Source organism: Coregonus lavaretus (assembly GCF_964263955.1).
Source record: "Coregonus lavaretus genome assembly, chromosome: 12".
Taxonomy (NCBI): Eukaryota; Metazoa; Chordata; class Actinopteri; order Salmoniformes; family Salmonidae; genus Coregonus; species Coregonus lavaretus.
The window spans coordinates 5,808,921-5,835,753 of NC_139999.1; the positions used below are offsets into that span (position 1 = coordinate 5,808,921).

The window sequence follows — 26,833 nt, forward strand, 5'->3', positions numbered from 1 at the left end:
TCACCTGTGTACAAACCAATTGGGCTGGAAGGACCATGACAAAGACTTGGATAAGGATACATAAACTATATCACCATAGATATATCAACTATATCACCATAGATATATCAACTATATCACCATAGATATATCAACTATATCACCATAGATATATCAACTATATCACCATAGATATATCAACTATATCACCATAGATATATCAACTATATCACCATAGATATATCAATTATATCACCATAGATATATCAACTATAGCACCATAGATATATCAACTATAGCACCATAGATATATCAACTATATCACCATAGATATGTCAACTATAGCACCATAGATATATCAACTATATCACCATAGATATGTCAACTATAGCACCATAGATATGTCAACTATAGCACCATAGATATATCAACTATATCACCATAGATATACCAACTATATGAAACAGTATGAAAATGTATGTACTCACTAACTGTAAGTCGCTCTGGATAAGAGCGTCTGCTAAATGACTAAAATGTAAATGTAAATGTAGGATCACCATAGAGTCTGTGCTGCCCTGTGGGGTCTAACCTTGGATGTCGTAGCAAGCATTGATGCTGGAGACGTCCCAGGACACTGGGGATGTTATATGTTGTTACACCAAGTATAGGCCTATCACTAACCCTAACCACAACCCTACCACTGGTTTCACCATGTCTACCACTAGTCTTTACCTTGGCTGCCGTAGCCGGCGTCGATGCCGGATCCGTCCCAGGACTCCATGGCAGAGTCCACACTGGGGATGGTGGTGGAGTAGATCTCTGACAGCTTATTGGTCTTCTGAGAGTCCGTCATGTCTGACACGTCCTCTGTGTCACTCAAATCATTCTCCATCTCTCCGTCCTGTTTCTTCTCTTCTGCCACTGAGTGAGGAAGAGAGGAAAACCTGTTCAGAGAAGGGTCTCTGTCTGGGCACATGGTCTCTGGTCAACAGTAGTACACTATATGTCTCTGGTCAACAGTAGTACACTATATGTCTCTGGTCAACAGTAGGGCACTATATGTCTCTGGTCAACAGTAGGGCACTATATGTCTCTGGTCAACAGTAGGGCACTATAGGTCTCTGGTCAACAGTAGTACACTATATGTCTCTGGTCAACAGTAGTACACTATAGGTCTCTGGTCAACAGTAGGGCACTATAGGTCTCTGGTCAACAGTAGTACACTATAGGTCTCTGGTCAACAGTAGGGCACTATATGTCTCTGGTCAACAGTAGGGCACTATAGGTCTCTGGTCAACAGTAGGACACTATAGGTCTCTGGTCAACAGTAGGGCACATGGTCTCTGGTCAACAGTAGGGCACTATAGGTCTCTGGTCAACAGTAGTACACTATATGTCTCTGGTCAACAGTAGTACACTATATGTCTCTGGTCAACAGTAGTACACTATAGGTCTCTGGTCAACAGTAGTACACTATATGTCTCTGGTCAACAGTAGGGCACTATATGTCTCTGGTCAACAGTAGGGCACTATAGGTCTCTGGTCAACAGTAGTACACTATATGTCTCTGGTCAACAGTAGTACACTATAGGTCTCTGGTCAACAGTAGTACACTATATGTCTCTGGTCAACAGTAGGGCACTATATGTCTCTGGTCAACAGTAGTACACTATAGGTCTCTGGTCAACAGTAGTACACTATATGTCTCTGGTCAACAGTAGGGCACTATATGTCTCTGGTCAACAGTAGGGCACTATAGGTCTCTGGTCAACAGTAGTACACTATATGTCTCTGGTCAACAGTAGGGCACTATATGTCTCTGGTCAACAGTAGTACACTATATGTCTCTGGTCAACAGTAGTACACTATATGTCTCTGGTCAACAGTAGTACACTATAGGTCTCTGGTCAACAGTAGTACACTATAGGTCTCTGGTCAACAGTAGGGCACTATATGTCTCTGGTCAACAGTAGGGCACTATAGGTCTCTGGTCAACAGTAGTACACTATATGTCTCTGGTCAACAGTAGGGCACATGGTCTCTGGTCAACAGTAGGGCACTATATGTCTCTGGTCAACAGTAGGGCACTATAGGTCTCTGGTCAACAGTAGGGCACTATATGTCTCTGGTCAACAGTAGTACACTATATGTCTCTGGTCAACAGTAGGGCACATGGTCTCTGGTCAACAGTAGGGCACTATAGGTCTCTGGTCAACAGTAGGGCACTATATGTCTCTGGTCAACAGTAGTACACTATATGTCTCTGGTCAACAGTAGTACACTATAGGTCTCTGGTCAACAGTAGGGCACTATATGTCTCTGGTCAACAGTAGTACACTATATGTCTCTGGTCAACAGTAGGGCACTATATGTCTTTGGTCAACAGTAGGGCACTATATGTCTCTGGTCAACAGTAGGGCACTATATGTCTCTGGTCAACAGTAGGGCACTATAGGTCTCTGGTCAACAGTAGGGCACTATATGTCTCTGGTCAACAGCAGGGCACTATATGTCTCTGGTCAACAGTAGTACACTATATGTCTCTGGTCAACAGTAGGGCACTATAGGTCTCTGGTCAACAGTAGGGCACTATATGTCTCTGGTCAACAGTAGGGCACTATATGTCTCTGGTCAACAGTAGGGCACTATATGTCTCTGGTCAACAGTAGGGCACTATATGTCTCTGGTCAACAGTAGGGCACTATATGTCTCTAGTCAACAGTAGGGCACTATAGGTCTCTGGTCAACAGTAGTACACTATAGGTCTCTGGTCAACAGTAGGGCACTATATGTCTCTGGTCAACAGTAGGGCACTATATGTCTCTAGTCAACAGTAGGGCACTATATGTCTCTGGTCAACAGTAGGGCACTATATGTCTCTGGTCAACAGTAGGGCACTATATGTCTCTGGTCAACAGTAGGGCACTATAGGTCTCTGGTCAACAGTAGGGCACTATATGTCTCTGGTCAACAGTAGGGCACTATATGTCTCTGGTCAACAGTAGGGCACTATATGTCTCTGGTCAACAGTAGGGCACTATAGGTCTCTGGTCAACAGTAGGGCACTATATGTCTCTGGTCAACAGTAGGGCACTATAGGTCTCTGGTCAACAGTAGGGCACTATATGTCTCTGGTCAACAGTAGGGCACTATATGTCTCTGGTCAACAGTAGGGCACTATATGTCTCTGGTCAACAGTAGTACACTATAGGTCTCTGGTCAACAGTAGGGCACTATAGGTCTCTGGTCAACAGTAGTACACTATAGGTCTCTGGTCAACAGTAGGGCACTATATGTCTCTGGTCAACAGTAGGGCACTATATGTCTCTGGTCAACAGTAGGGCACTATATGTCTCTGGTCAACAGTAGGGCACTATAGGTCTCTGGTCAACAGTAGGGCACTATATGTCTCTGGTCAACAGTAGGGCACTATATGTCTCTGGTCAACAGTAGTACACTATAGGTCATTGGTCAACAGTAGGGCACTATATGTCTCTGGTCAACAGTAGGGCACTATATGTCTCTGGTCAACAGTAGGGCACTATATGTCTCTGGTCAACAGTAGGGCACTATAGGTCTCTGGTCAACAGTAGGGCACTATATGTCTCTGGTCAACAGTAGGGCACTATATGTCTCTAGTCAACAGTAGGGCACTATAGGTCTCTGGTCAACAGTAGGGCACTATATGTCTCTGGTCAACAGTAGGGCACTATATGTCTCTGGTCAACAGTAGGGCACTATATGTCTCTGGTCAACAGTAGGGCACTATATGTCTCTGGTCAACAGTAGGGCACTATATGTCTCTGGTCAACAGTAGGGCACTATATGTCTCTTGTCAACAGTAGGGCACATGGTATCTGGTCAACAGTAGGGCACTATATGTCTCTGGTCAACAGTAGGGCACTATATGTCTCTGGTCAACAGTAGGGCACTATATGTCTCTGGTCAACAGTAGGGCACTATATGTCTCTGGTCAACAGTAGGGCACTATATGTCTCTGGTCAACAGTAGGGCACTATATGTCTCTGGTCAACAGTAGGGCACTATATGTCTCTGGTCAACAGTAGGGCACTATATGTCTCTGGTCAACAGTAGGGCACTATATGTCTCTGGTCAACAGTAGGGCACTATAGGTCTCTGGTCAACAGTAGTACACTATAGGTCTCTGGTCAACAGTAGTACACTATATGTCTCTGGTCAACAGTAGGGCACTATATGTCTCTGGTCAACAGTAGGGCACTATAGGTCTCTGGTCAACAGTAGTACACTATATGTCTCTGGTCAACAGTAGTACACTATATGTCTCTGGTCAACAGTAGGGCACATGGTCTCTGGTCAACAGTAGTACACTATATGTCTCTGGTCAACAGTAGTACACTATAGGTCTCTGGTCAACAGTAGGGCACTATATGTCTCTGGTCAACAGTAGGGCACATGGTATCTGGTCAACAGTAGGGCACTATATGTCTCTGGTCAACAGTAGGGCACTATATGTCTCTGGTCAACAGTAGGGCACTATATGTCTCTGGTCAACAGTAGGGCACTATATGTCTCTGGTCAACAGTAGGGCACTATATGTCTCTGGTCAACAGTAGGGCACTATAGGTCTCTGATCAACAGTAGGGCACTATATGTCTCTGGTCAACAGTAGGGCACTATATGTCTCTAGTCAACAGTAGGGCACTATAGGTCTCTGGTCAACAGTAGGGCACTATATGTCTCTGGTCAACAGTAGGGCACTATATGTCTCTGGTCAACAGTAGGGCACTATATGTCTCTGGTCAACAGTAGGGCACTATATGTCTCTGGTCAACAGTAGGGCACTATATGTCTCTGGTCAACAGTACGGCACTATAGGTCTCTGGTCAACAGTAGTACACTATATGTCTCTGGTCAACAGTAGGGCACTATATGTCTCTGGTCAACAGTAGGGCACTATATGTCTCTGGTCAACAGTAGGGCACTATATGTCTCTGGTCAACAGTAGGGCACTATAGGTCTCTGGTCAACAGTAGTACACTATATGTCTCTGGTCAACAGTAGGGCACTATATGTCTCTGGTCAACAGTAGGGCACTATATGTATCTGGTCAACAGTAGGGCACTATATGTCTCTGGTCAACAGTAGGGCACTAAAGGTCTCTGGTCAACAGTAGTACACTATATGTCTCTAGTCAACAGTAGGGCACTATATGTCTCTGGTCAACAGTAGGGCACTATATGTCTCTGGTCAACAGTAGGGCACTATATGTCTCTGGTCAACAGTAGGGCACTATATGTCTCTGGTCAACAGTAGGGCACTATATGTATCTGGTCAACAGTAGGGCACTATATGTCTCTGGTCAACAGTAGGGCACTATATGTCTCTGGTCAACAGTAGGGCACTATATGTCTCTGGTCAACAGTAGGGCACTATATGTCTCTGGTCAACAGTAGGGCACTATATGTCTCTGGTCAACAGTAGGGCACTATATGTCTCTGGTCAACAGTAGGGCACTATATGTATCTGGTCAACAGTAGGGCACTATATGTCTCTGGTCAACAGTAGGGCACTATAGGTCTCTGGTCAACAGTAGTACACTATATGTCTCTAGTCAACAGTAGGGCACTATATGTCTCTGGTCAACAGTAGGGCACTATATGTCTCTGGTCAACAGTAGGGCACTATAGGTCTCTGGTCAACAATAGGGCACTATATGTCTCTGGTCAACAGTAGGGCACTATAGGTCTCTGGTCAACAGTAGGGCACTATAGGTCTCTGGTCAACAGTAGGGCACTATAGGTCTCTGGTCAACAGTAGTACACTATATGTCTCTAGTCAACAGTAGGGCACTATATGTCTCTGGTCAACAGTAGGGCAATATATGTCTATGGTCAACAGTAGGGCACTATATGTCTCTGGTCAACAGTAGGGCACTATATGTCTCTGGTCAACAGTAGGGCACTATATGTCTCTGGTCAACAGTAGGGCACTATATGTCTCTGGTCAACAGTAGGGCACTATAGGTCTCTGGTCAACAGTAGGGCACTATATGTCTCTGGTCAACAGTAGGGCACTATATGTCTCTGGTCAACAGTAGGGCACTATATGTCTCTGGTCAACAGTAGGGCACTATATGTCTCTGGTCAACAGTAGGGCACTATATGTCTCTGGTCAACAGTAGTACACTATATGTCTCTGGTCAACAGTAGGGCACTATATGTCTCTGGTCAACAGTAGGGCACTATATGTCTCTGGTCAACAGTAGGGCACTATATGTCTCTGGTCAACAGTAGTACACTATATGTCTCTGGTCAACAGTAGGGCACTATATGTCTCTGGTCAACAGTAGGGCACTATATGTCTCTGGTCAACAGTAGGGCACTATATGTCTCTGGTCAACAGTAGTACACTATATGTCTCTGGTCAACAGTAGGGCACTATATGTCTCTGGTCAACAGTAGGGCACTATATGTCTCTGGTCAACAGTAGGGCACTATATGTCTCTGGTCAACAGTAGGGCACTATAGGTCTCTGGTCAACAGTAGGGCACTATAGGTCTCTGGTCAACAGTAGGGCACTATATGTCTCTGGTCAACAGTAGGGCACTATATGTCTCTGGTCAACAGTAGGGCACTATAGGTCTCTGGTCAACAGTAGGGCACTACAGGGAATAGGGTGCTATTTGGGACGCAGATTATTAATACATCCAAAAGCTTAAACAATGTTCTCATTCGTGAGCTGTCGAAGGGTGGGAGGAAAATACCATACCTGGGTCAAATATATATGTAAAATACTTTCAAATACACAGTAGATTATGAATCTCAAATACGCAGTACATTATGAATCTCAAATACACATTAGATTATGAATCTCAAATACGCAGTACATTATGGATCTCAAATACGCAGTACATTATGAATCTCAAATACGCAGTACATTATGAATCTCAAATACGTGAAAGTACTTGAGGTGTTCTAGATTTAGCTTGCTGTTTTGGGCATTTTTCGGATTATTACATTGGTTTCACTGTACCGGGCAGACTAAATGCATCTCCGCTCATGTATTGGAAAGTATCTGAGATACACTACATGACCTAAAGTATGTGGACACCTGCTCGTCGAACATCTCATTCCAAAATCATGGGCATTAATATGGAGTTGGTCCCCCCCTTTGCTGCTATAACAGCCTCCACTCTTCTGGGAAGGCTTTCCACTAGATGTTGGACTTGTTTCCATTAAGCCACAAGAGCATTAGTGAGGTCGGGCACTGATGTTGGGCGATTAGGCCTGGGTCGCAGTCGGCGTTCCAATTCATCCCAAAGATGTTCGATGGGGTTGAGGTCAGGGCTATGTGCAGGCCAGTCAAGTTCTTCCACACCAATCTTGACAAACCATTTCTGTATGGACCTCGCTTTGTGCCGGAGGGCATTGTCATGCTGAAACAGGAAAGGGCCTTCCCCAAATGATTGCCATAAAGTTTGAAGCACAGAATCGTCTAGAATGTCATTGTATGCTGTAGCTTTAAGATTTCCCTTCAACGGGTGTGGCTGAAATAGCCGAATCCACTAATTTGAAGGGGTGTCCACATACTTTTGTATATATAGTGTATGTATTTGACCAAGCTAGGTCTGGAAAATGACAGTTTGACATTTATCCCTTCACTGGAACTAAGGGGCCTAGCCCGAACCATGAAAAACAACCCCAGACCATTATTCCTCCTCCACCAAACTTTACAGTTGGCACTATGCATTGGGGCATGCATTCATAGCGTTCTCCTGGCATCCGCCAAACCCAGATTCGTCTGTCGGACTGCCAGATGGTGAAGCGTGATTCATTACTCCAGAGAACGAGTTTCCACTGCTCCAGAGTCCAATGGCGGCGAGCATTTGTACCACTCCGGCTGACGCTTGGCATTGCGCATGGTGATCTTAGGCTTGTGTGTGGCTGCTCGGCCATGGAAACACAGTTCATGAAGCTCCCGACGAAAGGTTCTTGTACTGAGCAGTTTGGAAGTCGGTAGTGAGTGTTGCAACCTTGGACAGACTATTTTTACGAACTACACACTTCAGCACTGGGCGGTCCCTTCTGTGAGCTTGTGTGGCCTACCACTTCGTGGCTGAGCTGTTGTTGCTGCTCGACGTTTCCACTTCACAATAGCAGCATTTACAGTTGACCGTGGCAGCTCTAGCAGGGCAGAAATGTGATGAACTGACTTGTTGGAAAGGTGGCATCCTATGACGGTGCCACGTTGAAAGTCACTGAGCTCTTCAGTAAAGCCATTCTACTGCCAATGATTGTCTATGGAGATTGCATGGCTGTGTGCTCGATTTTATACACCTGTCAGCAATGGGTGTGGCTGAAATAGCCGAATCCACTAATTTGAAGGGGTGTCCACGTACTTTTGTATATATAGTGTATGTATTTGACCAAGCTAGGTCTGGAAAATGAATTTGTTTATTTGTCAGGGCCAATGCCACAACAAAACCATTGCACAAACATTGCACAACCACAACAACAACAACCACTGCAACATTTATATAAAAAATGTTGCATCTATTACTGTGGTCCCTAATAATGTAATGACACATAATCAGTATGTCATAAACAACATTTAATTTACCCCCACCACTCAAAAGCATGACAGCATTAACTGTTTTTCCATGGAAAATTTTTTATGTGATCATACATCATACTAATTTCAGAGCAGATAACGTTATTTAAACACAGTGCAGGTCATCAGAGAAAGGATAAGTATAGTTAGATTTTTCTTTTTTGTACATAATGATTTTTTGCTGGTTTTATGGGGAGGAAAACCTCAGAACCACATGAACCTCATACCACATGAATTAGGAAGATGATCTGTTATGGGATTCTCTAAGACAACTATCTGAGTTGGAGCAGAGAGGAGGCAGAGCTCCCATACCAGCAACACAGTATCAGATGGTAACTACCAGCAGCACTCTATAGCAAATTCACCCAAACTGCCTGGTTTCATGTATTTGTCAGTACGTTTAAATGTCAAACTACAAATGTCTGGTTACATCTCAGATGTCTGTCCTCAAACCATTTGAGATCCGGTGACTGTGCTGGCCACTCCATTATAGACAGAATACCAGCTGACTGCTTCTTCCCTGCATAGTTTGGAGCTGTGCTTTGGGTCATTGTCCTGTTGTAGGAGGAAATTGGCTCCAATCAAGCGCCGTCCACAGGGTATGGCATGACGTTGCAAAATGGAGTGATAGCCGTCCTTCTTCAAGATCCCTTTTACCCTGTACAAATCTCCCACTTTACCACCACCAAAGCACCCCCAGACCATCACATTGCCTCCACCATGCTTGACAGATGGCATCAAGCACTCCTCCAGCATCTTTTCATTTGGTCTGTGTCTCACAAATGTTATTCTTTGTGATCCGAACACCTCAAACTTGTCTGTCCATAACACTTTTTTCCAATCTTCCTCTGTCCAGTGTCTGTGTTCTTTTGCCCATCTTAATCTTTTCTTTTTATTGGCCAGTCTGAGATATGGCTTTTTCTTTGCAACTCTGCCTAGAAGGTCAGCATCCCGGAGTCGCCTCTTCACTGTTGACATTGAGACTGATGTTTTGCGGGTACTATTTAATGAAGCTGCCAGTTGAGGACCTGTGAGACGTCTGTTTCTCAAACTAGACACTAATGTATTTGTCCTCTTGCTCAGTTGTGCACCGGCGCATCCCACTCTTCTTTCTATTCTGGTTAGTTATTATTTGTTTCTGGCCATTTTGAGCCTGTAATCGAACCCACAATTGCTGATGCTCCAGATACTCAACTAATCTCAAGAAGGCCAGTTTTATTGCTTCTTTAATCAGCACAACAGTTTTCAGCTGTGCTAACATAATTGCAAAAGTGTTTTCTAATGATCAATTAGCCTTTTAAAACGATAAACTGGATTAGCAAACACAACATGCCATTGGAACACAGTACTGATGGTTGCTGATAATGGGCCTCTGTACGCCTATGTAGATATTCCATAAAAAACCAGCCGTTTCCAGCTACAATAGCCATTTACAACATTAACAATGTCTACACTGTATTTCTGATCAATTTGATGTTATTTTAATGGACAAAATAATTTTGCTTTTCTATCGAAAAACAAGGACATTTCTAAGTGACCCCAAACTTTTGAATGGTAGTGTATAGAATACTATACATCTGAGAGCAATGGTTGGGCACGGCTATTTGGTGAAGCAAGCTACCTCCCAGTGTTAACACTAACTGTCCTTGAGAAAAGGGTCTGATACCATGTACAGTACCAGCAAGGTAAAACAACAGCTGCCCCAACTGTACCACCTCCCGAGTGGCGCAGTGGTCTAAGGCACTGCATCGCAGTGCTAGCTGTGCCACTAGAGATCCTGGTTCGAATCCAGGCTCTGTCGTAGCCGGCCGCGACCGGGAGACCCATGGGGTGGCGCACAATTCGTCCAGGGTAGGGGAGGGAATGGCCGGCAGGGATGTAGCTCAGTTGGTAGAGCATGGCGTTTGCAACGCCAGGGTTGTGTGTTCGATTCCCACGGGGGGCTAGTATGAAAAAATAAAAAAATAATGTATGCACTCACTAACTGAAAGTCGCTCTGGATAAGAGCGTCTGCTAAAATGACTAAAATGTAAATGTAAAAAGTAGTATTTGAAAAATCTCGGCGTTGGCTTTAGCCTGCCTGGAGTGCCAGAGAGGTGGAGTTTGACTACTATGACTAAAAATGTCAATGTTTACAAATACTATATTTGGTTAGCGACTCCCCTGATATCCCTTGGGAAAGGGAGACCTGATTTGGGTAGGTGCAGACTGACACCTAAGGAAGGCCGAAAAACATATTGACAATTCTACAGTACATACATCTGTTTCATCAGCAATGATGTGGTTACTACAGTCGTCCTGCTTGCTCTTTGGGGGTCTAGGCCAGGTAACTGTAAAAGCACAGTTGATTGACTGATTTTCTGAACACTTACTGTCGACCTGTTTCTTGATCTTGAGTGTGACTGTCTCCCCGGCCATCTGCAGTAGGTGGATGGCCTCGCTGAGTGGCTTGCCCTTCAGACTGACCATGTTGATGGCCAGAATACGGTCTCCCACATGGATCGCTCCGGTCCTACAGAGAAAGATGACCACCTTTTTACACCACATGACAGTAATATGACAGTATTCCATGGATAATTATAATATATATATAAAATATAAAATAATTCCAGTGCCTAAGAAATAAGACGGGTCATTCTAAGATAAACATAAGAGACAGATGAGAGAGAAAGATATTTTATTTATTTATTTTAAGCTGACTTAGATTTTCCATGATTCCTGTTTAACCCAACCAACCATACAGTACATATCTAACGATGTCATTTAATAAATGATTTACATACGTACAAGCCTTTAACTAAAAGAGAACAAGTTTAAAAACGTTATTTATTTATATAACAGCAGTAACAATGTAAACATCCGAGTGATGGGGCTTGAGAAATATAACCACTCTAAAATAGACAGAGCAATGGATGCAAGGACTGACCATCCATGAGATCAAAATGATAGATTTAAACATGTTTTGAAGTGATAGTGTTTGTTTGCATTGACTTTCTTTATAGACATTGGAGTAAAACAAGCTTATATTTGGGGTTCTGATGGGGCACGAAATTTGAACTAAGCTCACAAGGCATTTATAAGTTATATTCTTCAAGAATCAATGGCTATATATCATTAATTTAACAGTCCAAAAATGGATTTAGCAACTGCATATTGCCCCTTTAAGTTAACTAAAAAGTCAAATTTTGATTTCATAGAACAGAGGTGAAACAATGGTAAGCCTCTGTCTGCATTGTGTTCTCTGACCAGGAGATACGATAGTACCCCACTCTGTTGATGCCTACCAAACTGACCTGGGTTTAAGAAGTATTTGTTTTCTTTCAAATACTTTGAGTGTTTGATTGATCCTGTCTGGAGCGCAAGATGGGTGAGGTTTGCACTTTTGGGACTATTCTATCAGTTCCATTGCACCAGAGAAACTCAATCAAGCAAAGCTTTAAAACATATATTTCAAATACTATTTGAACCAAAGTCTCCACCAAAAAAACAAGGACACAGGGTTTAGTTAAGCAATAAGGCCCGAGGAGGTGTGGTATATGGCCAATATACCACGGCTAATGGCTGTTCTTACGCATGACGCTATGTGGACTGCCTGGCATTAGCCGTGGTATATTGGCCATATACCACAACCCCCCGGAGGTGCCTTATTGCTATTATAAACTGGTTACCAATGTACAGTACCAGTCAAAAGTTGGGACACACCTACTCACTCAAGGGTTTTTCTTCATTTGTACTATTTTCTACATTGTAGAATAATAGTGAAGACATCAAAACTATGAAATAACACATATGGAATCATGTAGTAACCAAAAAAGTGTTAAACAAATCAACATTTATTTTAGATTTTAGATTCTTCAAAGTAGCCACCCTTTGCCTTGATGACAGCTCTGCACACTCTTGGCATTCTCTCAACCAGCTTCATGAGGAATGCTTTTCCAACAGTCTTGAAGGAGTTCCCAAATATGCTGAGCACTTGTTGGCTGCTTTTCCTTCACTCTGCGGTCCAACTCATCCCAAACCATGTCAATTGGGTTGAGGTCAGGTGATTGTGGAGGCCAGGTCATCTGATGCAACACTCCATCACTCTCCTTCTTGGTCAAATAGCCTTTACACAGCCTGGTGTGTTGGGTCATTGTCCTGTTGAAAAACAAATGATAGTCCCACTAAGCCCAAACCAGATGGGATGGCATATTGCTGCAGAATGCTGTGGGAGCCATGCTGGTTAAGTGTGCCTTGAATTCTAAATAAATCACCGACAATGTCACCAGCAAAGCACCCCCACACCATCACACCTCCTCCTCCATGCTCACGGTGGGAGCCATACATCCGGAGGTCATCCTTCTCACAAAGACCCGGCGGTTTGAACCAAAAATCTCACATTTGGACTCATCAGACCAAAGGACAGATTTCTACCGGTCTAATGTCCATTGCTCGTGTTTCTTGGCCAAAGCAAGTCTCTTCTTATTATTGGTGTCCTTTAGTAGTGGTTTCTTTGCAGAAATTCGACCATGAAGGTCTGATTCATGCAGTCTCCTCTGAACAGTTGATGTTGAGATGTATCTGTAACTTGAACTCTGTGAAGCATTTATTTGGGTGCAGTTAACTCTAATGAACTTATCCTCTGCAGCAGAGGTGACTCTGGGTCTTCCTTTCCTGTGGCAGTCCTCATGAGAGCCAGTTTCATCATAGCGCTTGATGGTTTTTGCGACTGCACTTGAAGAAACGTTCAAAGTACTTGTAATGTTCCGTATTGACTAACCTTCATGTCTTAAAGTAATGATGGACTGTCGTTTCTCTTTGCTTATTTGAGCTGTTCTTGCCATAATATGGACTTGGTCTTTTACCAAATAGGGCTATCTTCTGTATACCCCCCTACCTTGTCACAACACAACTGATTGGCTCAAACACAAATTAACTTTTAACAAGGCACACCTCTTAATTGAAATGCATTCCAGGTGACTACCTCATGAAGCTGGTTGAGAAAATGCCAAGAGTGTGCAAAGCTGTCATCAAGGCTAAGGGTGGCTACTTTGAAGAATTTATTTAACACTTTTTTGGTTACTACATGATTCCATATGTGTTATTTCATAGTTTTGATGTCTTCACTATTATTCTACAATGTAGAAAATAGTAAAAATAATAAAAAACCCTTGAATGAGTAGTTGTGTCCAAACTTTTGACTGGTACTGTAATTAGAACAGTAAATAGTCATTTTCTTTACCATACCCGTGGTATACTATGGCTTTCAGCCAATTAGCATTCAGGGCTCGAACCACCCGGTTTCTGATTGGCTTGACGGGCATTCTAGAGCGCGCATTATTTCCCTATAACTCACTATATATCCGCACGGTATAACTAAATGGCTATAGTTCATTCTTACATGTTCTATGTTTAAGCTGCTTTTGAAAGCAAAAGTCGAATTGAAAACATTATTGGCATTGTTGAATTCGATTTTCATAAGTGCTGTGCGCCTCACATTTTTTAACAATGTGGACGGCTCCGTATAGTTCTGCGTTGACATGATTGGTTTATGGTAGGTGCGGGCGGTACGTCTTGTATAAACACAAATTCACTTCATTGACAACTTCCCTTTACAACAGCTCTGCTCTGCGAAGCGCCAGTAGTATGAATGCCCTGACTCCCCGACAGGCCGCATCGCAGTAGAAGCTGTACGGCCAATGCAGATACCGGAATGACCATAAATCAGCTTTTAATTTGCATAACTGATACGGTGCCTTCAGAAAGTATTCACACCCCTTGACTTTTTCCATATTTTGGTGTGTTACAGCCTACATTTAAAATGGAATAAATTTAGATTTTTTTGTCACTGCGCCTACACACAATACCCAATAATGTCAAAGTGGAATTATGTTTTAAATGAAAAGCTGAAATGTCTTGAGTCAATAAGTATTCAACCCCTTTGTTATGGCAAGCCTAAATAAGTTCAGGAGTACAGATTTGCTTAACAAGTCACATCATAAGTTGCATGGACTGTGTTCAAATGTAGTGTTTAACATGATTGTTGAATGACTACCTCATCTCTGTACCCCCACACATACAATTATCTGTAAGGTCCCTCAGTCGAGCAGTGAATTTCAACCACAAAGAACAGGGAGGTTTTTCAACGCCTCGCAAAGAAGGGCTCCTATTGGTAGATGGGTATAGGAAAAAAAGCAGACATTGAATATCCCTTTGAGCATGGTGAAGTTATTAATTACACTTTGGATGGTGTATCAATACACCCAGTCACTACAAAGATACAGGCGTCCTTCCTAACTCAGTTTCCGGAGAGAAAGGAAACTACTTAGGGATTTCACCATGAGGCCAACGGTGACTTCCCACCTGGACAAGAGGAACACATACGTGAGAATGCTATTCATTGACTACAGCTCAGCGTTCAACACCATAGTGCCCTCTAAGCTCATCACTAAGCTAAGGATCCTGGGACTAAACACCCCTCTCTGCAACTGGATCCTGGACTTCCTGACGGGCCGCCCCCAGGTGGTAAGGGTAGGTAACAACACATCTGCCACACTGATCCTCAACACGGGGGCCCCTCAGGGGTGCATGCTCAGTCCCCTCCTGTACTCTCTGTTTACCCATGACTGCATGGCCAGGCACGACTCCAACACCATCATTAAGTTTGCCGACGACACAACAGTGGTAGGCCTGATCACCGACAACGATGAGACAGCCTATAGGGAGGAGGTCAGAGACCTGGCCGTGTGGTGCCAGGACAACAACCTCTCCCTCAACGTGACCAAGACAAAGGAGATGATTGTGGACTACAGGAAAAAAAAGAGGACTGAGCACGCCCCCATTCTCATCGACGGGGCTGTAGTGGAACAGGTTGAGAGCTTCAAGTTCCTTGGTGTCCACATCACCAACGAACTATCATGGTCCAAACACACCAAGACAGTCGTGAAGAGGGCACGACAAAGACTATTCCCCCTCAGGAGACTGAAAAGATTTGGCATGGGTCCTCAGATCCTCAAAAAATTCTACAGCTGCACCATCGAGAGCATCCTGACTGGTTGCATCACCGCCTGGTATGGCAACTGCCTGGCCTCCGACCGCAAGGCACTACAGAGAGTAGTGCGTACGGCCCAGTACATCACTGGGGCCAAGCTTCCTGCCATCCAGGACCTCTATACCAGGCGGTGTCAGAGGAAGGCCCTCAAAATTGTCAAAGACTCCAGCCACCCTAGTCATAGACTGTTCTCTCTGCTACCGCACGGCAAGCGGTACCGGAGTGCCAAGTCTAGGTCCAAAAGACTTCTCAACAGCTTCTACCCCCAAGCCATAAGACTCCTGAACAGCTAATCATGGCTACCCGGACTATTTGCACTGCCCCCCCACCCCATCCTTTTTACGCTGCTGCTACTCTGTTAATTATTTATGCATAGTCACTTTAACTCTACCCACATGTACATATTACTTCAACTACCTCAACTAGCCGGTGCCCCCGCACATTGACTCTGCACCGGTACCCCCCTGTATATATAGCCTACCTACTGTTCTTTTATTTTACTTCTGCTCTTTTTTTTCTCAACACTTTTTTTGTTGTTGTTTTATTTTTACTTTTTTTGTTAAAAATAAATGCACTGTTGGTTAAGGGCTGTAAGTAAGCATTTCACTGTAATGTCTGCACCTGTTGTATTCGGCGCATGTGACCAATAAAATTTGATTTGATTTGACTTTAAAACAGTTACAGAGTTTAATGGCTGTGATAGGAGAAAACTGAGGATGGATCAACAACATTGTAGTTACTCCACAATACTAACCTAATTGACAGATTGAAATAAGGCACTAAATTAAAACAGCAAAAAATGTGGCAAAGAAATTAACTTCATGTCCTTAATACAAAGTGTTATGTTTGGGGCAAATCCAACACAACACATCACTCTGTACCGCTCTTCCTATTTTCAAGCATGGTGGTGGCTGCATCATGTTATGGGTATGCTTGTCATCGGCAAGGACTAGGGAGTTTTTTAGGATAAAAATAAACGGAATAGACCTAAGCACAGGCAAAATCCTAGAGGAAAACCTGGTTCAGTCTGCTTTCCAACAGACACTGGGAGACAAATTCACCTTTCAGCAGGACAATAACCTAAAACACAAGACCAAATATACACTGGAGTTGCTTACCGAGATAACATTGAATGTTACAGTTTTGACTTAAATCGGCTTGAAAATCTATGTCAACACTTGAAAATGGCGTTCTAGCAATGATCAACAACCAACTTGACAGAGCTTGAAGAATTTTTGAAAGAATAATGTGCAAATATTGTACAATCCAGGTGTGGAAAGCTCTTAGAGACTTACCCAGAAAGACTCACAGCTGTAATCGCTGCCAAAGGTGATTCTAACATGTATTTACTCAGGGGGTTGAATACTTATCTAATCAAGATATATATATTTTTCATTATTTGTAAAAAAAAAATGTAATGTTAGAATTTTTCTTCAAATTTGACATTACGGTGTATTTTGTGTAGATCGTTAACAAAAAATGACATTTACATCAAATGTATTTTAATTTTTTTGGTAACACAACAAAATGTGGAAAAGGTCAGGGGTCGTGAATACTTACTGAAGGCAATGTAGCTCTGGATCATATGCATCAGCCTATAAGGAACAGAACGCTAACCTGCCTACAAGGAGCTTTACCCATGAACCGGTCACCAAGGAAGCATCTTGACTTATCAGCCTCTGAGGCTGCTATTAAATCTGATCAGACTGTCAGGAATGGAGCTCACCCACTCTGTAAATTGTAATATTATCCAGAAAACATGAAGTGCCCCTTATAATTATACACATACAGTGCATTCGGAAAGTATTCAGACCCCTTCCCCCTTTTCCACATTTTGTTATGTTACCGCCTTATTCTAAAATGGATTAAATAATTTGTTCCTTTACTCAGTACTTTTTGAAGCACCTTTGGCAGTGATTACAGCCTCTAGTCTTCTTGGGTATGACGCTACACGCTTGGCACACCTGTATTTGGGGAGTTTCTCCCATTCTTCTCGGCAGATCCTCTCAAGCTCTGTCAGGTTGGATGGGGAGCGTCGCTGCTCAACTATTTTGGGTCTCTCCAGAGATGTTCGCTCTCTCCTAGCTGGACAAGGCCATAGCCTTGGTGTGGTGAGGGGAAGGAGTCAGTTCTAACCCCACAGTCAGGGGCCCTTTGTGGGAAAAGCCACAGGCCAGGGCAGCCAGGGTCCAGGATCCCCTATCTCACCTTTCAGCCAGGCCCCGCTTGGTGAGGCCAGAGATGACGATGGGGTCAAAGGGCTCCTCTGTGCCTGAGATGGTGATGCCCAGCGGGCCTCCATATCTCTTCAGCTCTACCGTATAGATGATAGAACCAGATGTCTCCTGTTCATCTAGGAGGAGGGAGAGAGAGGGAGAGAAAGAGAGAGAGAGAGGGGGGGGGAGACCATTAGAGAAAGAGAGAGAGGGAGAGAGAGAAAGAGAGACGAGGGAGACCATTAGAAAAAAGAGAGAGAGACAGAGAGAGAGAGAGAGAGAGAGAGAGAGAGAGAGAGAGAGAGAGAGAGAGAGAGAGAGAGAGAGAGAGACAGAGAGAGACAGAGAGAGACAGAGAGAGACAGAGAGAGACAGAGAGAGACAGAGAGAAAGAGATATGGAGGAAGGAAGGGATGTATTCATGGCGTAACTAAACTTTAAAGCAATAGAGATAATCATTCAGCTCCCTAAACATCTCAAACATCCACAATTCACAGGTAGAAAGGCATACAACTTGAATAATGGCTGAAGGATGGCTATTCACCTTCCGTACAGTATAAGAAATGCATAGAGGAAATGCAAATTCCCTCATGACTTTGATGGCTTTTTTCTTAGATATACACTCATGACCAAAAGTATGTGGACACCTGCTCGTCGAACATGTCATTCCAAAAGCATGTCCATTAATATGGAGTTGGTCCCCACTTTGCTGCTATAACAGCCTCCACTCTTCTGGGAAGGCTTTCCACTAGATGTTGGAACATTGCTACAGGGACTCGCTTCTATTCAGCCACAAGAGCATTAGTGAGGTCTGGCACTGATGTTGGGCGATTAGGCCTGGCTCGCAGTCGGCGTTCCAATTCATCCCAAAGGTGTTCGATGGGGTTGAGGTTAGGGCTCTGAGCAGACCAGTCAAGTTCTTCCACACCGATCTCAACCAACCATTTCTGTATGGACCTCGCTTTGTGCATGGGGACATTGTCATGCTGAAACAGGAAAGGGCCTTCCCCAAACTGTTGCCACAAAGTTGGAAGCACAGAATAATCTAGAATGTCATTGTATGCTGTAGCTTTAAGATTTCCCTTCACTGGAACTAAGGGGCCTTGCACGAACCATGAAAAACAGCCCCAGACCATTATTCCTCCTCCACCAAACTTTACAGTTAGCACTATGCATCAGGGCAGGTAGCGTTCTCCTGGCATCCACCAAACCCAGATTCGTCCGTCGGACTGCCAGATGGTGAAGCGTGATTCATCACTCCAGAGAACGCGTTTCCACTGCTCCAGAGTCCAATGGCGGCGAGCATTTGTACCACTCCGGCTGACGCTTGGCATTGCGCATGGTGATCTTAAGCTTGTGTTCGGCTGCTCGGCCATGGAAACCCATTTCATGAAGCTCCCGACGAACAGTTCTTGTGCTGACGTTGCTTCCAGAGGTAGTTTGGAAGTCGGTAGTGAGTGTTGCAACCGAGGACAGACGATTTTTACGCGCTACACGCTTCCCGTTCTGTGAGCTTGTGTGGCCTACCACTTCGTGGCTGAGCCGTTGTTGCTCCTAGACGTTTCCACTTCACAGTAACAGCACTTACAGTTGACAGGGGCAGCTCTAGCAGGGCAGAAATTTGACGAACTGACTTGTTGGAAAGGTGGCATCCTATGACGGTGCCACGTTGAAAGTCTCTTCAGTAAGGCTATTCTACTGCCAATGTTTGTCTATGGAGATTGCATGGATGTGTCCTCGATTTAATACACCTGTCAGCAACGGGTGTGGCTGAAATAGCCGAATCCACTAATTTGAAGGGGTGTCCACATACTTTTGTATATATAGAGTAGGTCATGTGTGAAACATGTCTGCAGATCCCACCAATGGGGAGTAAGGAGGGGGCAAACAGAGGAGAGGAAGATAAGAGTGATCTTCAGCTACAGCATGACTAAGGCATGACTAAGGCATGACTACAGCATGACTAAGGCATGACTACAGCATGACTACAGCATGACTAAGGCATGACTAAGGCATGACTAAGGCATGACTAAGGCATGACTAAGGCATGACTACAGCATGACTAAGGCATGACTAAGGCATGACTAAGGCATGACTAAGGCATGACTACAGCATGACTAAGGCATGACTAAGGCATGACTAAGGCATGACTACAGCATGACTAAGGCATGACTAAGGCATGACTAAGGCATGACTACAGCATGACTAAGGCATAACTAAGGCATGACTAAGGCATGACTAAGGCATGACTACAGCATGACTACAGCATGACTACAGCATGACTAAGGCATGACTAAGGCATGACTAAGGCATGACTACAGCATGACTAAGGCATGACTAAGGCATGACTACAGCATGACTAAGGCATGACTAAGGCATGACTAAGGCATGACTACAGCATGACTAAGGCATGACTAAGGCATGACTACAGCATGACTAAGGCATGACTAAGGCATGACTACAGCATGACTAAGGCATGACTAAGGCATGACTACAGCATGACTAAGGCATGACTAAGGCATGACTACAGCATGACTAAGGCATGACTAAGGCATGACTAAGGCATGACTACAGCATGACTAAGGCATGACTAAGGCATGACTACAGCATGACTAAGGCATGACTACAGCATGACTACAGCATGACTAAGGCATGACTAAGGCATGACTAAGGCATGACTAAGGCATGACTAAGGCATGACTACAGCATGACTAAGGCATGACTAAGGCATGACTAAGGCATGACTACAGCATGACTAAGGCATGACTAAGGCATGACTAAGGCATGACTAAGGCATGACTAAGGCATGACTAAGGCATGACTACAGCATGACTAAGGCATGACTAAGGCATGACTAAGGCATGACTAAGGCATGACTACAGCATGACTAAGGCATGACTAAGGCATGACTAAGGCATGACTAAGGCATGACTACAGCATGACTAAGGCATGACTATAGCATGACTACAGCATGACTAAGGCATGACTAAGGCATGACTACAGCATGACTAAGGCATGACTATAGCATGACTACAGCATGACTAAGGCATGACTAAGGCATGACTAAGGCATGACTACAGCATGACTAAGGCATGACTAAGGCATGACTAAGGCATGACTAAGGCATGACTACAGCATGACTAAGGCATGACTACAGCATGACTAAGGCATGACTACAGCATGACTAAGGCATGACTACAGCATGACTACAGCATGACTACAGCATGACTAAGGCATGACTAAGGCATGACTAAGGCATGACTAAGGCATGACTAAGGCATGACTAAGGCATGACTAAGGCATGACTACAGCATGACTAAGGCATGACTACAGCATGACTAAGGCATGACTAAGGCATGAATACAGCATGACTAAGGCATGACTAAGGCATGACTAAGGCATGACTAAGGCATGACTACAGCATGACTAAGGCATGACTAAGGCATGACTAAGGCATGACTACAGCATGACTAAGGCATGACTACAGCATGACTACAGCATGACTAAGGCATGACTAAGGCATGACTAAGGCATGACTACAGCATGACTAAGGCATGACTACAGCATGACTACAGCATGACTACAGCATGACTAAGGCATGACTAAGGCATGACTAAGGCATGACTAAGGCATGACTACAGCATGACTATGGCATGACTAAGGCATGACTAAGGCATGACTACAGCATGACTAAGGCATGACTAAGGCATGACTACAGCATGACTAAGGCATGACTAAGGCATGACTAAGGCATGACTAAGGCATGACTAAGGCATGACTACAGCATGACTATGGCATGACTAAGGCATGACTAAGGCATGACTAAGGCATGACTAAGGCATGACTACACTCCCATGCTTTCATATCAGACAGCAACAATATATACCTATCTGCTATTTCTACATTTACATTTAAGTCATTTATCTTATCCAGAGCGACTTACAAATTGGTGCATTTCTAGAGCTGCATCTTATATTTGGTAGAGCATGAACTATATAACACTATAGATTACTACTATTCATTGTGTATAGCTAGCTATTGGTGGGTCTAAAACACTAGAATACTGGTGGGTGATAATCGTTGCATCTGATTGTGTCAGACAGGGAGAACAATTTTGTGGATATTTTCAGACAATACTGCCACCCTGTGGTGAAGCCTGGTACTGTAAATCATCTTCATGATGTACCAACGTAGCCTTATAATATAATATAAATATTCATGTTGATGTGTTTATTTCTGTTGTTTAATTAATCACTGCCTTAGTTCTGCAATGATCATGGCCATTAATCAATTGTCATTGATTCATTAATCAATAAGCTAATTTAATTGATCAGTATCAAAATAATTATTTGTGTACTTGATTGACATTTTACTGCATTGTCAGAAGCAAGTAACATAAGCATTTAGCTGCACCCACTATAACATCTGCTAAACTGTATATGAGACCAATAAACTTTGATTTGATTTGACCTTATGGTTGAAACATTGCATGGAGGCATTCAATAGCGTGCAGGCATTTTACTATTTAGCCCGACATATTTAATATGCGCATGTCATACACTCCTTCCTAACTGCCTCCCAGCCAGGCACCAAGCGGGCTCACCAGAGTTGTCTTCGTCCTTGCGGATCTTGAGTTTGACCAGGTCCTCGGCCTGTTCTAGGATCTGACAGGCGTCTTCCATGGAGCAGGTCTCCAGACGGATGTTGTCTATGGCCAGAAGCTTGTCCCCAGGCTCCAGGGTACCAGTCCTGGGTAAAGGGAAAGAGGAGGTAGAGAGAGGAGGAGGAAAGGATGTAGAGAAAGGGGAATGTGGTAGAGAGAGAAGGATAAGATGGCGGGTGTAGAGAGAGAGAGAGAGCGATAGAGAGAGAGAGAGAGAGGTAGAGAGACAGAGAGAGAGAGACAGAGGGGGTAGAGTGAGAGAGCGATAGAGAGAGAGAGAGACAGAGGGAGTAGAGTGAGAGAGGGATAGAGAGAGAGAGAGACAGAGGGGGTAGAGTGAGAGAGAGAGAGAGAGAGAGAGAGAGAGGGGGGGGGTAGAGTGAGAAAGGGATAGAGAGAGAGAGAGATGGATAAACAGGTAGAGGTTTTTAACTGTATCATTGGTGATTTTGTGGGAAATGTCAATCTCTGTAGGAGGACTACGTTACTGTCATTCTCTCAAACAATTGAACCCAAGTCATTAATCTGTGGCCTGAAGCCATCAATACTGTACCTGTCTGTGGCCTGAAGCCATCAATACTGTACCTGTCTGTGGCCTGAAGCCATCAATACTGTACCTGTCTGTGGCCTGAAGCCATCAATACTGTACCTGTCTGTGGCCTGAAGCCATCAATACTGTACCTGTCTGTGGCCTGAAGCCATCAATACTGTACCTGTCTGTGGCCTGAAGCCATCAATACTGTACCTGTCTGTGGCCTGAAGCCATCAATACTGTACCTGTCTGTGGCCTGAAGCCAACAATACTATACAGGCCATCTATAAATCACTGCTAGGCAAATCCCCGCCTTATCTTAGCTCATTGGTCACCATAGCAGCACCCACCCGTAGTCTGCGCTCCAGCAGGTATATCTCACTGGTCATTCCCAAAGCCAACACCTCCTTTGGCCGCCATTCCTTCCAGTTCTCTGCTGCCAATGACTGGAACGAATTGCAAAAATCTCTGAAGCTGGAGACTCTTATCTCCCTCAATAACTTTAAGCATCAGTTGTCAGAGCACCTTACCGATCACTGCACCTGTACACAGCCCATCTGAAATTAGCCCACCCAACTACCTCATCCCTATATTGTTATTTAATTTGCTCTTTTGCAGTCCAGTATCTCTATTTGCACATAATCTCTTGCACATCTAGCATTCCAGTGTTAATACTATTGTAATTATTCTGCACTATAGCCTATTTATTGCCTTACCTCCATAACTTGCTACATTTGCACACACTGTATATATATTTTCTGTTGTATCTCTGACTTTATGTTTTTTTTACCCCATATGTAACTCTGTGTTGTTTTTGTTGCACTACTTTGCTTTGTCTTGGCCAGGTCGCAGTTGTAAATGAGAACCTGTTCTCAACTGGCTTACCTGGTTAAATAAAGGTGCAATAAATAAAAATAAAATATCATACTGTACCTGTCTGTGGCCTGAAGCCATCCATACTGTACCTGTCTGTGGCCTGAAGCCATCAATTCTGTACGTGTCTGTGGCCTGAAGCCATCAATTCTGTACGTGTCTGTGGCCTGAAGCCATCAATTCTGTACCTGTCTGTGGCCTGAAGCCATCCATACTGTACCTGTCTGTGGCCTGAAGCCATCCATACTGTACCTGTCTGTGGCCTGAAGCCATCAATACTGTACCTGTCTGTGGCCTGAAGCCATCAATTCTGTACCTGTCTGTGGCCTGAAGCCATCCATACTGTACCTGTCTGTGGCCTGAAGCCATCAATTCTGTACGTGTCTGTGGCCTGAAGCCATCAATTCTGTACGTGTCTGTGGCCTGAAGCCATCAATTCTGTACCTGTCTGTGGCCTGAAGCCATCCATACTGTACCTGTCTGTGGCCTGAAGCCATCCATACTGTACCTGTCTGTGGCCTGAAGCCATCAATACTGTACCTGTCTGTGGCCTGAAGCCATCAATTCTGTACCTGTCTGTGGCCTGAAGCCATCCATACTGTACCTGTCTGTGGCCTGAAGCCATCAATTCTGTACCTGTCTGTGGCCTGAAGCCATCCATACTCCTGTATCATACTGTACCTGTCTGTGGCCTGAAGCCATCCATACTGTATCATACTGTACCTGTGAGACATGCTGCCTTTCTTTATGTCTGAGATGATTAACGGCTCTCCAGACTTCTTACTGGCTGTGAGTGAGAGGAGAAGAGAGGAGGAAGAGGAGAGGAGAAGGAGGAGAGGAGAGGAGAGGAGAGGAGAGGAGAGGAGAGGAGAGGAGAGGAGAGGAGAGGAGAGGAGAGGAGAGGAGAGGAGAGGAGAGGAGAGGAGAGGAGAGGAGAGGAGAGGAGAGGAGAGGAGAGGAGAGGAGAGGAGAGGAGAGGAGAGGAGAGCTAATGTTAGTTACTGATGCATATTTTACAGGAGCATATTGTTTTATGAAATGTTTGTATACTCTCTCTCTCTCTCTCTCTCTCTCTCTATATATATATATATATATATATATATATATATATATATATATATATATATATATGTATCCTCATATGTGGTCAATAAAATAATTTATTTTCAAAATAAAAATTGAGATTGAAGTGAACAAAATGGCAGATCAGCAGTTGGCTGTTGGTAATGTTCTAGATAAAACACTAAAATATACAACGGGGCATGGAGACCCTCCTGATATTACACTACTGAAGACAGAACCTCATACAGACTTAAAGGGATAGCTCATATACAAAATGACACATTGGTTTCCTTACCCTGTAAGCAGTCTATGGTCAAAGTATGACAACAATTCATGCTTTGGTTTAGCTTCCCTGGCACTGTTTCTACATGCGAATATGTAGCATTTGTGGCACAAATACCATTCAAGTAATGGGAAAGATATTATAATTGTTAGCAGATCTGTTAAAATCATCTATAAGTGACTTTGTTGAGCTTCACAATCAATTTTAGATACTTTTGGATTATTTGCCATTTTTGAATTTGGGTGAACTATCGCTTTAACCATGAGCTTCCTCTGTGCAATACTGTACATAGTTAACTTTTTAAAGGGGAGGAGAAGATTTAAAGGGGAGGAGAAGATTTAAAGGGCAGGAGAAGATTTAAAAGGGAGGAGAAGATTTAAAGGGGAGGAGAAGATTTAAAGGGGAGGAGAGGAAGAACATATTTTTTAAAGAGGCAGAAAGGAGAATAGATCAGTAGAGTGATACTTCACGGAGAACACCCAGGGAATAGCTCAGTAGAGTGATACTTCACGGAGAACACCCAGGGAATAGATCAGTAGAGTGATACTTCACGGAGAACACCCAGGGAATAGATCAGTAGAGTGATACTTCACGGAGAACACCCAGGGAATAGATCAGTAGAGTGATACTTCACGGAGAACACCCAGGGAATAGATCAGTAGAGTGATACTTCACGGAGAACACCCAGGGAATAGATCAGCAGAGTGATACTTCACGGAGAACACCCAGGGAATAGATCAGTAGAGTGATACTTCACGGAGAACACCCAGGGAATAGATCAGTAGAGTGATACTTCACAGAGAACACCCAGGGAATAGATCAGTAGAGTGATACTTCACGGAGAACACCCAGGGAATAGATCAGTAGAGTGATACTTCACGGAGAACACCCAGGGAATAGATCAGTAGAGTGATACTTCACGGATAACACCCAGGGAATAGATCAGTAGAGTGATACTTCACGGAGAACACCCAGGGAATAGATCAGTAGAGTGATACTTCACGGAGAACACCCAGGGAATAGATCAGTAGAGTGATACTTCACGGAGAACACCCAGGGAATAGATCAGTAGAGTGATACTTCACGGATAACACCCAGGGAATAGATCAGTAGAGTGATACTTCACGGAGAACACCCAGGGAATAGATCAGTAGAGTGATACTTCACGGAGAACACCCAGGGAATAGCTCAGTAGAGTGATACTTCACGGAGAACACCCAGGGAGTAGATCAGTAGAGTGATACTTCAGAGAGAACACCCAGGGAATAGATCAGTAGAGTGATACTTCACGGAGAACACCCAGGGAGTAGATCAGTAGAGTGATACTTCACGGAGAACACCCAGGGAGTAGATCAGTAGAGTGATACTTCACGGAGAACACCCAGGGAATAGATCAGTAGAGTGATACTTCACGGAGAACACCCAGGGAATAGATCAGTAGAGTGATACTTCACGGAGAACACCCAGGGAATAGCTCAGTAGAGATATCCTTCACGGAGAACACCCAGGGAATAGATCAGCAGAGTGATACTTCACGGAGAACACCCAGGGAATAGATCAGTAGAGTGATACTTCACGGAGAACACCCAGGGAATAGATCAGT

At 43.9% G+C, this 26,833-nt stretch overlaps 1 protein-coding gene across 1 annotated transcript in view; it reads right to left on the minus strand.

Annotated features, from left to right (window-relative positions):
• LOC311138298 (glutamate receptor-interacting protein 2-like) overlaps positions 1–26,833 on the minus strand; it is a gene marked incomplete at both ends in the record, with an annotated part of 64,575 nt that overhangs the window by 14,719 nt on the left and 23,023 nt on the right. The window contains 5 exons of the mRNA XM_084172977.1: positions 712–900; positions 10,944–11,083; positions 17,810–17,954; positions 22,421–22,566; positions 24,609–24,672. Coding sequence (XP_084029103.1) covers positions 712–900; positions 10,944–11,083; positions 17,810–17,954; positions 22,421–22,566; positions 24,609–24,672 — 684 coding nt within the window. The remainder of the gene's footprint in view (positions 1–711; positions 901–10,943; positions 11,084–17,809; positions 17,955–22,420; positions 22,567–24,608; positions 24,673–26,833) is intronic.